Raw genomic sequence first — 13507 nt, forward strand, 5'->3', positions numbered from 1 at the left:
CTTGCAATCAATGCAACATTTTTTTAAGAGGCCCTCCTGTACCTCTTGTGAAAGGGGTATTGGAGTGTGTTGTAAATCTTGGAAGCCCAGCTACTCACTACATAGGCAATAACAGCATAGGAGACCCACTGTTTAATAATGTCCATTTAAGAATATTAATGCCGCCTGATGCCCCTCTCAAAACAAGCTTTGTGACCTTAAGAGTCCCTCCTTCAAAAATGAAACAAGATGCCTCCTTATGTGTCACACACCACATGGCCTGCTAGAGTTGTTAAATGTTACAATGCCATTTCCCAGTAAATGCATTTGTATTGGTTGCAAGCAATGTGAAAGTTGAAAAACACATAAAAAATGCTGCGTGTGAACATACCCCAAGTGGTGGAGGAACATTTTGGTTTGGGGTAAATTATTTTGCCTTCTTTACAAGTCATTACCCTGGAAAGGATGGGCCTTAACATATTTCCCAGCAAAATCCATTTTGGTTTTGTTTTTGTATGTTTTTTGGTGCACCTGTAAAAATGGCGTGAAACTCTGACAGCATTGCTTACAGCTGTGACCTAGGAATCAGAAATGCTTCCAGGGGCAATTCCCATGATGTTTCCGTGTCATTTAAGCAGTGCTTCCATAATTTTCAGATGCTTTTAGACATTAAAAGGACCCCCGGGGGGGATCGCGGTAAAAATGCTCGGGCTTTCCATAGACTTACATTGGGCTCGTTGCTCGGGTACCCAAGTATTCCAATTTGCTCGACTCGGGCAACAAGCACCCGAGCATTTTAGTGCTCGCTCATCACTATTAGTTACATATCACACTGGTAATACCCCCTTTTATTTAAAATAATCTCTGGAGGAAGATTCTCATGCAGATCAATGTCCGGCCCCTAGCCCGGAACAGATTATTTACTTATAAGAAAAACATTTCTCTGTATTAAAACATCAGATCACAGATATCAAGGTATTGTTGTATTCAGCTTCCTATGACCTGCATGACCATATACAATGCTTTGAAGAGTTTATCCTAGTGACAGATTCCTTTTATGTTTTTTTTACTTGTGTTTTTATTGTGATTTTTGTGCAGTTTTTTTTACTCTTTTTGCTTTGTCATGTTTCAAATAAAGCTTTGTTTTTGACAGTTTTACTTTGACAAAACTTTATTAATACAGTCATGTATGGATTATACTGTATGCACAATTGTCAACCCATGGATTTTTCAATTTGAGCCAGGTCTGGACTCTGGCTTGGCCAGTCCAAAACTTTGATTTTTTTCTGTCAAAGCCATTCTTTTGTTGATTTTGAGGTATTCTTAGGATTGTTGTTGTGCATAAAGGTGCAATCCCTCTTTCTTTTTCAGCATTTTGCAGACATCTGATGGTTTTTATATAAAATTTATTTATTTTTGGAACTGTTCAGAATTTCAGCAACAGAAATATAACCCCAAAATATAATTCTTCCTCCATCATGCTTTACTGTGGTATGGTGTTCTTTTGGTGATGCACAGTGTTGGCTTTGTGCCAAAGATATTAAATATATATTTAACATTATGATGCAATCACTTCCTCTTACTCATGCTCCATACTTTTCTTTGTTTCAGTGCTGCAACACAATAAAGAACTGAAAGTGTCAATACCTCATGCATGTTTTGACATGAGTGCAATACATATCACTTTGTCAACACCTTCACATAATTATTGTGATATATTTAGTGTACATGTAATCTTTTTACATTTTTGCATCAACTGTTGACATTAGTCTTGTCCATTTGCACTTTTTTCATGCTTTTTGGGCAATTTTGGGGGGAGTGGTCATAAACCGTATAGCCAAATGTTAGCTAAAAGTCAAAAGGAACTGCCTAAGAAATCTACAAACATAGCATATTTGTTTGTGCCTTTCTGATGGTAATTTGGAGTTAGTGGCATTTTTTTAAATGATAAATCGCTAAATTATAAAAAGGATGTTGCAAATAGAATCAAAATAAAAAACCTTTGTAATGACCACTATGAAATGTTTCAAATGTGTGACTATTCTTTCTTTTAGTTAAAGTTTCCATGATGAGTTCTTAAAGATGTTTTTGACCCTGCACATTTTCACTGCGCAAATAATGCAATATCTTACTGTTCCAGCAAAGTGCATTTTTTAGATCCACAACTGTCTATTCTCTTGCTAGTACAATGACTTTTATGAGCAGATTTTACTCACAAAATTGCATCACATGTGGAAAATGAACAGGTAAAAATGCATATGATATTTTTGCGTGTTTCCACTGCAGAAATGCAATAAAAATGCACGTACTCCACACAAATGTATTAATAAAGTTTTGTCAATGCCACAAAACAGGATGTGTCTAAATTAAAGCAGCTTTATCTAAAACATGGTAAACAAAAAATAAAAAATCACAAGTAACCTATTTTAGATAATTAACGCAGAAAACCTGCAGAAAATCTGCAACATCAAAACTACATCAACCATTCATTCATGAAGCCCTGTAAGCTTTTAAAACCACTGAAAACCTAGTGCTCCAGTTAAAAAAAGGCATAAATCAAGGTAGAATCCAGGCAAGTTATACGTTTTTGTAATGCAATCGGTGCAATCTCTATTAAAATGTACATTTTTTATTTTATTTTATTTTGTTAAAGGGCTATCCTGGACAGAAAGGTGAACAAGTAAGCTTAAATTACATATTTATTTATTTTTATATTAATCATGTTTCAAATAATTGACTAATAACTTGTGTAATTCATAGGGAGATTATGGAGGGCCAGGTATGAAGGTATGCTATACCAAAGCATCGGCATACAATTATTTTTAAATAACTTAAAGGGAACCTGTCAGCAGGATTGTGCTGAGTAACCTACATATAGTTGCATGTAAAGAAGCTGCGGAGACACCATCACGTGTTTCTCGACACAAGCAGTGAATAGCCAGGCCTTTCCCCGGGAAGGAACAACCACGGGAAGGGCAGCATCCTATGAAGGAAAGCCACCTATGCCAAGCATGGTATCCATCCACAGACAGCTGTTTCGGGGTTTTTGCCCCTCATCAGTGTGGAGTAGGAATCTGGCTATTAGGAGCAGTGCCTAGTAAAAAAGCTATAAAGGCACAGATGATTGGCCTCGGGGAGACCAAAACATCCAACACCACGGAGACACCATCACGTGTTTCTCAACGCAGTGATTCCAGAACACTGCCCCCATCCCTGCGTTGAGAAACACGTGATGTTGTCTCCGTGGTGTTGGATGTTTTGGTCTCCCCGAGGCCAATCATCTGTGCCTTTATAACCTACATATAGTGTCAGGTTTGTGCCATTATACTGATTAAAATGATACCTTGGTTGAAGAAATCCGTCTTGTGGTTGTTATTTAATCTTTATTTTCAGTTTTTAGTTAATGATATGCTCGTGCTCCAGGGTCGCCTGTGTTGGGGTCTTTATGTGGTGCTCTGATTAGGTATTCATCTGCATGGCTGCTAACAGGTCACTGATCCCTCAGAAACCTGCCTCCTATTTTATATAATGAATGTTATAGATACTGAAAAAAAAATCACCTGCGGCAGGTAGGCAGTGGCACCTACTCTGCAGCATGATCGCATGTGTAATGTGCAGCTAATTCTTTTATTTCATGCTATAATAAATTTAGTAAAAAAAAGTGTCTCAAAAAGTCACTGACTGCGGCTGCATAGTAGCAGCTATTAGCGATCTGATAGCTGCTACTGCGCAGGCGCCAGCAGGGCAAAAAATTGCCTCCTCCAAGATTGTGCTGCCGGTGCCTGCACAGTAGCGTCTATTGGATCGCCGATAGCTGCTACTCCACAGGTGCGGATGGCGCCATTTTGAGACACTTTTTTTCTTTTTATTAATTTATTTATAGCATGAAATAAAAAAATTAACTGCACGTTACACATGCGATGATGCTGCAGCATAGACACCGCCATCAGTGCCTGCTGCAGGTGATTTTTCTCAATATATATCATTTTCATTATGTAAACTAGGGGGCAGGTCAATGAGGGATCAGTGACCTGTCAAAAGCCATACAGATGAGCACCACATAAAGACCCTCACACACAGCTCCGCCCCGGAGCACGAGCATATCATTCACTCAGTTCTACATATAAAGATTAAACAACAACCACAAGACGGATTTAATCAACCAAGGCATCATTATAATCAGTATAACGGCGCCGACATGACACTATCTGTAGGCTACTCAGCACAATCCTGCTGACAGGTTCCCTTTAACCTAACGTTAATAGCTTTCTGACTTCACTTCCAAAATAGGGGGACACTGGAAAACCTGGATACAATGGTGCAGTAGGTGAAAAGGTAAGATTAAACAATCTCATATTTCAATTCAATATCAGATACAGTAAAATCATATTTTTATCATACTAAAATGATGGCTTTGTCAACTTGTAATTTTATGTTGTTGTAACGTGGTTTTTCTTTACTGCATGGTTGGATTACTACATTGGGTATTGTGTGGAATAATTAAAAATTAATATGAAACAGTATGTGTAACTTATTACCATTTTACATTTTAGGGGGAACCTGGTCGAATGGGATCAACAGGATGTAAAGGAAAAGTTGGAATTCAGGTGTGAATATAATTGCTGCAAACTATTTATATAAGCATGCATAATACTGCAGTAATAATATACAGTGGCATGTAAAAGTTTGGGCACCTTTGGTCAAAATTACTGTTATTGTGAACCGTTAAGCAAGTTGAGAATTAAATGATCTCTAAAAGGGCTAAGGTTAAAGATGACACATTTCCTTTGTGTTTTAGACAAAAACAAAATTTTCATCTTTTATATTTTAAAAATTACAAAAAGGAAAATAAGCCTAATCAAAGCGTGTCATGGTTAGTACCTAGTAGCACCCCTTTTGAAAGTATCTCATCTTGTAAACACTTTTTGTAGCCAGCCAAGAGTCTTTTAATTTTTGTTTGAGGGATTTTCATCCTTTCTTCCTTGCAAAATTCTTCCAGTTCTGTGAGATTCCTGTGTTTTCTTGCATGTATTGCTTTTTTGAGGTCTAGCCACAGATTTTCAATGATGTTCAATGTTTCAATGATGTACCTTTTGAGGTAGTCTATTGTGGATTTTGTGTGTTTGGGATCATTATCTATTTGTAGAAGCAATCCTCTTTTGTTAACTTCATCTTTTTTACAGATAGTGTTTTGGTTTTTTCAAGAATTTGTTAAAATTTAATTAAATCCATTCTTCTCTCTACTCATGAAATGTTACCAGTGTCAATGGCTGCAACAAAACTCCATAGCATGATTGATCCACCCCCATGCTTAAGGCTATGTGCACACGTTGCAGATTGGGGTGCAGAATTTTCCGGTTTTGATGCAGAATTGATGCGGATTTTGTGCGGTTTTTACCCCTGTGGATTTCTATTATAGAAGGGGTCAGAAACGCTGCAGTTCCACACAAAAGAAGTAGCATGCTACTTCTTTTGTTCCACAGCGGTTTTCATGCGGATTTTTCCGCACCATTATCACAGCTATTTTTTTTCCAATTAATTTTACATTGTACTGTGCGCACAAATTCCGCATTGTGTGCACACAGCCTAATGGTTGGCAAGATGTTCTTTTCCTTGAATTCTGTGCTCTTTTATCTCCACACACACCTTTGATCATTGTGGCCACAGGACTTGTTTCCAAAATGCATCAGGCTTGTTTAGGTGTTCTTGTGCATACTTTACAATGAACTTTATGGTGAGAACACAGGGGAGGTTTTCTTCTGATGAGTCTTCCATGAAGCAACACGGTGGCTCAGTGGTTAGCACTGCAGCGCTGGGGTCCTGGTTCACATCCCACCAAGGAAAATATCTGCAAGGAGCTTGTATGTACTTCCCATGTTTACGGTTCCTCCCTCATTCCAAAGACATACTGTTAAGTTATTTACAGTTGTGCTCAAAAGTTTACATACCCCGGCAAAATTTTTGCTTTCTTGGTCTTTTTCCAGAGAATATGAATGATAACACCAAAACTTTATCTCCACTCATGATTAGTGGTTTAGTGAAGCAATTTATTGTCAAACTATTGTGTTTTCCTTTTTTAAATCTTAGTGACAACCCAAAACATCCAAATGACCCTGATCAAAATTTCACATACCCGGGTGATTTTGGCTTGATAACATGCACAGAAGTTGATACAAATGGGTTTGAATGGCTACTAAAGGTAACATCCTCACCTGTGACCTGTTTGCTTGTAAACAGTGTGTGTGCATAAAAGCTGAGTGAGTTTCTGGGATCCAGACAGACTCTTGCATCTTCCATCCAGTCACTGATGTTTCTGAATTGTGAGTCATGGGGAAAGCAAAAAAATTGTCAACGGATCTACGGGAAAAGGCAGTTGAACTGTATAAAACAGGAAAGGGATACAAATAGATATCCAATCAATTGATAATGCCAGTCAGCAGCATTCAAACTGTGATTAACAAATGGAAAATCATGGGCTCTGTAAAAACAAAACCACAGTCAGGTAGACCAACAAAAAGTTTGTCCACAACTGCCAGGAAAATTGTTCGGGATGAAAAGAAAAACCCACAAATAACAAAAGCTGAAATGCTGGACTCTCTGAAAACTAGCAGTGTGACTGTTTCAAGGTACACAATAAAGAGGTACTTGAAGAAAAATGGGCTGCATGGTAGAGTCCCCAGAAGAAATCCATTATTGCGCAAATCCCTATAAGTAACTCGCCTACAAAATGCAAAATAGCACAGAGACAAGCTTCAAAACTTCTGGAACAAGGTAATTTGGAGCGATGAGACCAAAATTGAACTTTTTGGCCACAACCATAAATGTTACATTTGGAGAGAGGTCAACAAGGCCTATGGTGAAAGGAACACCATTCCTACTGAAAAGCACGTAGATAAATTGCTGATGTTTTGGGGATGTGTGAGCTACAAAGGCATAGGAAATTTGGTCACAGTTGAAGGAAAGATGAATACAGCACGTTATCAGCAAATACTGGAGGCAAATTTGCAATCATCAGCCTGGAAGCTGCGCATGAGATGTACTTGGATGTTCCAACATGACAACAATACAAAACACAAGGCCAAGTTGACCTGTCATTGGCTACAGCAGAACAAAGTGAAGGTTCTGGAGTGGCCTTTTCAGTCTCCTGACCTCAATATCATTGAGCCACTCTGGGGAGATCTCAAGTGTGCAGTTCATTTTTTGACAAGAAGAGTGGGCAGCTTTACCATCTGAGAAAATTAAAGAACCTCATCCACAACTACCATAAAAGACTTCAAGCTGTCATTGATGTTAGAGGGGGTAATACACGGTATTAAAAAAAGGGGTATGTGAACTTTTGACCAGGGTCATTTGGATGTTTTGGTTTGTCATTATGATTTAAAAACAGAAAACTCAGTAGCTTGACATTAAATGGCTTCACCCAACCACTAATCATGAGTGGAGAAAAAGTTTTGCTGCTATCATTCATATTCTCTGTAAAAAGGCCCAGAAAGCAAAAATTCTGCTGGAGTATGTAAACTTTTGAGCACAGCTGTATATTGTGGGCCCCATTAGGGACAGCAATGATAATGTATGTAAAGCGTGACGGAATACGATAGCGCTATATAAGCGAAGCATAATATATAGCAATAATAATAATGCAGTTCGTATTTGTGCAGGTGTCTTTGAACGGGATTAGGATGTTTCGCCACCAGCAGTTCTCCCCCGGGTACATTTACTTCACCTGTGGGAAATTATACCATCCAGCTGCCATACCATCACCCCAGAGAGCCCCTTTAACCCCTTTCTGACATTAGACGTACTATCCCGTCGAGGTAGGGTGGGCCCCTATGACCACCCAAGGGATAGTACGTCATATGCGATCGGCAGCGCTCATGGGGGGAGCGCGGCCGATCGCGGCCGGGTGTCAGCTGCCTATCGCAGTTGACATCCGGCACTATGTGCCAGGAGTGGTCACGGACCGCTCCCGGCACATTAACCCCCGGCACACCGCGATCAAACATGATCGCGATGTGCCGGCGGTACAGGGAAGCATCGCGCAGGGAGGGGGCTCCCTGCGGGCTTCCCTGAGCCCCCTGCAGCAACGCGATGTGATCACGTTGCTGCGAGGGTCTCCCTACCTCCCTCCCTGCTTCAGGCCCGGATCCAAGATGGCCGCGGCATCCGGGTCCTGCAGGGAGGGAGGTGGCTTCACAAAGCCTGCTCAGAGCAGGCACTGTGAAGCCTGCACTGCTCTAAGTCAGATCGGTGATCTGACAGAGTGCTGTGCAAACTGTCAGATCACCGATCTGTGATGTCCCCCCCTGGGACAAAGTAAAAAAGTTAAAAAAAAAATTTCCAAATGTGTAAAAAAAATTTAAAAAAATATTCCTAAATAATGAAAAAAATATATATATATTATTCCCATAAATAAATTTCTTTATCGAAATAATAAAAAAAAAACAATAAAAGTACACATATTTAGTATCGCCGCATCCATAACGACCCCACCTATAAAGCTGGCTCACTAGTTAACCCCTTCAGTAAACACCGTAAGAAAAAAAAAAAAAACGAGGCAAAAAACGCTTTATTATCATACCGCCCAACAAAAAGTGGAATAACACGCGATCAAAAAGACAGATATAAATGACCATGATACCGCTGAAAACGTCATCTTGAGCCGCAAAAAACGAGCCACCAAACAGCATCATCAGCAAAAAAATAAAAAAGTTATAGTACTGAGAATAAAGTGATGCAAAAATAATAATTATTATTTTTTCTATAAAATAGTTTTTATCGTATAAATGCGCCAAAAAAAAAAGATATAAATGAGATATCGCTATAATCATACTGACCCGAAGAATAAAACTGCTTTATCAATTTTACCAAACGCGGAACGGTATAAACGCTTCCCCCAAAAGAAATTCATGAATAGCTGGTTTTTGGTCATTCTGCCTCCCAAAAATCGGAATAAAAAACGATCAAAAAATGTCACATGGCTGAAAATGTTACCATTAAAAACGTCAACTCGTCCCGCAAAAAACAAGACCTCACATGACTCTGTGGACCAAAATATGGAAAAATTATAGCTCTCAAAATGTGGTAACGCAAAAAATATTTTTTGCAATAAAAAGCGTCTTTCAGTGTGTGACGGCTGCCAATCATACAAATCCGCTAAAAAACCCGCTATAAAAGTAAATCAAACCCCCCTTCATCACCCCCTTAGTTAGGGAAAAATTAAAAAAAATGTATTTATTTCCATTTTCCCATTAGGGCAAGGGTTAGGGCTAGGGTTAGGGTTAGGGTTAGGGCTAGGGTTAGGGCTAGAGTTAGGGCTAGGGTTAGGGCTAGGGTTAGGGCTAGGGTTAGGGCTAGGGTTAGGGTTGGGGCTAAAGTTAGGGTTAGGGTTGAGGCTAAAGTTACGGTTAGGGTTTAGATTACATTTACAGTTGGCAATAGGGTTGGGATTAGGGTTAGGGGTGTGTCAGGGTTAGAGGTGTGGTTAGGGTTACAGTTGGGATTAGGGTTAGGGGTGTGTTTGGATTAGGGTTTCAGTTATAATTGGGGGGTTTCCACTGTTTAGGCACATCAGGGGCTCTCCAAACGCGACATGGCGTCCGATCTCAATTCCAGCCAATTCTGCGTTGAAAAAGTAAAACAGTGCTCCTTCCCTTCCAAGCTCTCCTGTGTGCCCAAACAGGGGTTTACCTCATACGCATCAGCGTACTCAGGACAAATAGGACAACTTTTGGGGTCCAATTTCTCCTGTTGCCCTTGGGAAAATACAAAACTGGGGGCTAAAAAATAACTTTTGTGGGAAAAAAATTTTTTTTTATTTTCACGGCTCTGCGTTACAAACTGTAGTGAAACACTTGGGGGTTTAAAGCTCTCACAACACATCTAGATGAGTTCCTTAGGGGGTCTAGTTTCCAAAATGGTGTCACTTGTGGGGGGTTTCTACTGTTTAGGTACATTAGGGGTTCTGCAAACGCAATGTGACACCTGCAGACCATTGCATCTAAGTCTGCATTCCAAATGAAGCTCCTTCCCTTCCGAGCCCTCCAATGCGCCCAAACAGTGGTTCCCCCCACATATGGGGTATCAGCGCACTCAGGACAAATTGGACAACAAATTTTGGGGTCCAGTTTCTCCTTTTACCCTCGGGAAAATACAAAACTTTTGTGGGGAAAAATTTTTGTTTTATTTTTACGGCTCTGCATTATAAACTTCTGTGAAGCCCTTGGTGGGTCAAAGCGCTCAAAACACATCTAGATAAATTCCTTAGGGGGTCTACTTTCCAAAATGGTGTCACTTGTGGGGGGCTTCAATGTTTAGGCACATCAGTGGCTCTCCAAACGCAACATGGCGTCCCATCTCAATTCCTGTCAATTTTGCATTGAAAAGTCAAATGGCGCTCCTTACCTTCCGAGCTCTCCCATGCGCCCAAACAGTGGTTTACCCCCATATATGGGGTATCAGCGTACTCAGGACAAATTGTACAACAACTTTTGTGGTCCAATTTCTTCTTACCCTTGGGAAAATAAATAATTGGGGGCGAAAAGATAATTTTTGTGAAAAAATATGATTTTTTATTTTTACGGTTCTGCATTATAAACTTCTGTAAAGCACTTGGTGGGTCAAAGTGCTCACCACTCCTCTAGATAAGTTCCTTAGGGGTCTACTTTCCAAAATGGTGTCACTTGTGGGGGGTTTCAATGTTTAGGCACATCAGTGGCTCTCCAAACGCAACATGGTGTCCCATCTCGATTCCAGTCAATTTTGCATTGAAAAGTCAAATGGCGCTCCTTCGCTTCCGAGCTCTGTCATGCGCCCAAACAGTGGTTTACCCCCACATATGGGGAATCGGTGTACTCAGGACAAATTGTACAACAACTTTTGGGGTCCATTTTCTCCTGTTACCCTTGGTAAAATTAAACAAATTGGAGCTGAAGTAAATTTTTTGTGAAAAAAAGTTAAATGTTCATTTTTATTTAAACATTCCAAAAATTCCTGTGAAGCACCAGAAGGGTTAATAAACTTCTTGAATATGGTTTTGAGCACCTTGAGGGGTGCAGTTTTTAGAATGGTGTCACACTTTGGTATTTTCTATCATATAGACCCCTCAAAATGACTTCAAAAGAGATGTGGTCCCTAAAAAAATGGTGTTGTAAAAATGAGAAATTGCAGGTCAACTTTTAACCCTTATAACTCCCTAACAAAAAAAAATTTTGGTTCCATAATTGTGCTGATGTAAAGTAGACATGTGAGAAATGTTACTTATTAAGTATTTTGAGTGACATATCTCTGATTTAATTGCATAAAAATTCAAAGTTGGAAAATTGCAAAATTTTCATAATTTTCGCCAAATATCCGTTTTTTTCACAAATAAACGCAGGTACTATCAAATAATTTTTACCACTATCATGAAGTACAATATGTCCCGAGAAAACAATGTCAGAATCACTGGGATCCGTTGAAGCGTTCCAGAGTTATAACCTCCTAAAGGGACAGTGGTCAGAATTGTAAAAATTGGCCCGGTCATTATCATGCAAAGGGGTAAAGGGGTTAAGCAGCGTCGGTCTCTACTGACCCAATACCACAGGTGGCATCACGAACAAACTTTATTCTTAAACTCCCTTTAAAGACCTTTCCCTTTACTTGGGCGCCCAGGGCCACAGACCGGGTCGTAGCCACCGTGACATCCCCTTCAAGTACCGGACACGGTACCCCACTGCCCTGGCGGACAACTCAACTTGGTGTCACGAATAGGATGTACACGGGGTGAACTGCTGGGAGTGAACTGCTGGAGTCAAACTGCTGGGAGCGAAACATCCTATAACCCTTTGAACAATGTGCTAGAACTTCAGAGTCTGATAAATCTTTCTGGAGGTCTTTTGCAGTCAAGCATTGGTCCTGATTTGCCTTTCTAGAAATCCTAGGAGCAGCTTTCAGTGAAATTTTGCTTGTTCTTCCAGACCTTATCTTGACCTCCACTATTCCTGTTAACTGGCATTTCTTAATTACATTTCGAACTGAGGATAGGGCAACTTAAAAACACCTTGCTATTCTCTTTATCGCCTTCTCCTGCTTTGTGGGCCTTCACCATTTTCATTTTCTGAGTGCTAGGCAGCTGCTTAGAATAACCCATGGCTGCTGTTTCTTGGCACAAGGTTAACGGAGGCTGGGTTTTTATAAAGTTGGGAAATTTGCATCAACTGGCCTTTCCTAACAATGATAGTGAACAAGCCATAATCCTAACAGGCTACTTAAGGTCTGAAACCTTGGTCAAAGTTATCTGAGAATAGAAATCTTCAAGGGTGCCCAAACTTTTGAATCAACCAATTTTCCTTTTTATAATTTTTGAAAATGTACAAAATGAAACTACATGAAAGCCAAGGAGATGGTGGTGAGTTATTGAAAGAAAAAGGAGTATTACTTACCGATCAATATTGCTGGCCAGGAGGATGAGATTGTTAACAGCTACAAATATTTGGGGGTTCACCTTGACAGTAAACTCGATTAGAGGGGTCATACAGAAAAGGTTTATAAGAAGGGAATGAGCAGACTTTACTTTCTAAGGAAGCTCAGGTCGTTCAATGTGTGCATGAAAATGCTAGAAATGCTCTACCAGTGCGTTGTGGCGAGCGCCATTTTTTTTGCTATCATATGCTGGGGCGGTAGTGTGCGAGTAGCTGACGCTAATAAGCTCAACAAACTTATCAAGAAGGCAAGTGCGACTGTTGGCCTCCATCTGGACTCTTTTGAGGAGGTATTGGAGGATAGCATTCAGAAGAAGTGTAGGGCTTTAATGAATAATAATACACACCCACTATATGAGCTGTTCTTAAAGCAGAAGAGCACATTCAGCAGCCGTCTAATCCTACTAAGGTGCAAGAAGTAGGAATTCAGGAAATCATTTGTACCTACTGCTATGGGGATGTATAATAATTTCCTAAGGGTGGTAGACAACAATGACTGATGACTGGTGTAAAATTGTCAATTACCAGTGACTTATATACCTGAACTACCCACATTTATTTGTTATGTAATGTTGGTATACTTGTGCAAGATTTGTGTCCTAATATTTTATGTACTGCTGTTTGTATTGCTGCTGTAATACCGTAATTTCCCCCTGGGATCAATAAAGTATATCGTATCATATTTTTATTGTCTAATATACAAAGGAAATGTGTCATGTTTAAGTTTACACTTTTTAGATATTATTTCATCTTCAACTTGCTTAACTGTTCACAATAACAGTAATTTTGACCATGGATGCCCAAAACTTTTATATGCCACTGTGTAATTACAAACCAGTCATAATCTGCTTAGAGTAGAAATAATATATCAGTATATGAAGCTGCACTCTATGTGCTTTTCAAGCAGGTACACAGAAAAAGCTCTAAAAAACCCATTGATGTTGCAATGTAAAAGCAACTTGCTGTGTATGCGCATAGTCTTGCATTTCCTTGAATCAGTTCCAGGTTTTTAAAGCCAAAATGTGGTTTAAAGAAGGGACCTGACCATTTCTCAGACCATACCACTTATT

At 39.7% G+C, this 13507-nt stretch overlaps 1 protein-coding gene across 2 annotated transcripts in view; it reads left to right on the top strand.

The window, feature by feature from the left end:
* Positions 1–13507, top strand: part of LOC138642353 (collagen alpha-2(VI) chain-like) — a 668325-nt gene that overhangs the window by 243362 nt on the left and 411456 nt on the right. For both annotated transcript variants that reach the window (XM_069730466.1, XM_069730467.1), the window contains 4 exons: positions 2633–2659; positions 2740–2766; positions 4270–4314; positions 4533–4586. In XM_069730466.1, the coding sequence (XP_069586567.1) occupies positions 2633–2659; positions 2740–2766; positions 4270–4314; positions 4533–4586 (153 nt within the window). The remainder of the gene's footprint in view (positions 1–2632; positions 2660–2739; positions 2767–4269; positions 4315–4532; positions 4587–13507) is intronic.

Source organism: Ranitomeya imitator, chromosome 6, assembly GCF_032444005.1.
Source record: "Ranitomeya imitator isolate aRanImi1 chromosome 6, aRanImi1.pri, whole genome shotgun sequence".
NCBI classification, from domain to species: Eukaryota; Metazoa; Chordata; class Amphibia; order Anura; family Dendrobatidae; genus Ranitomeya; species Ranitomeya imitator.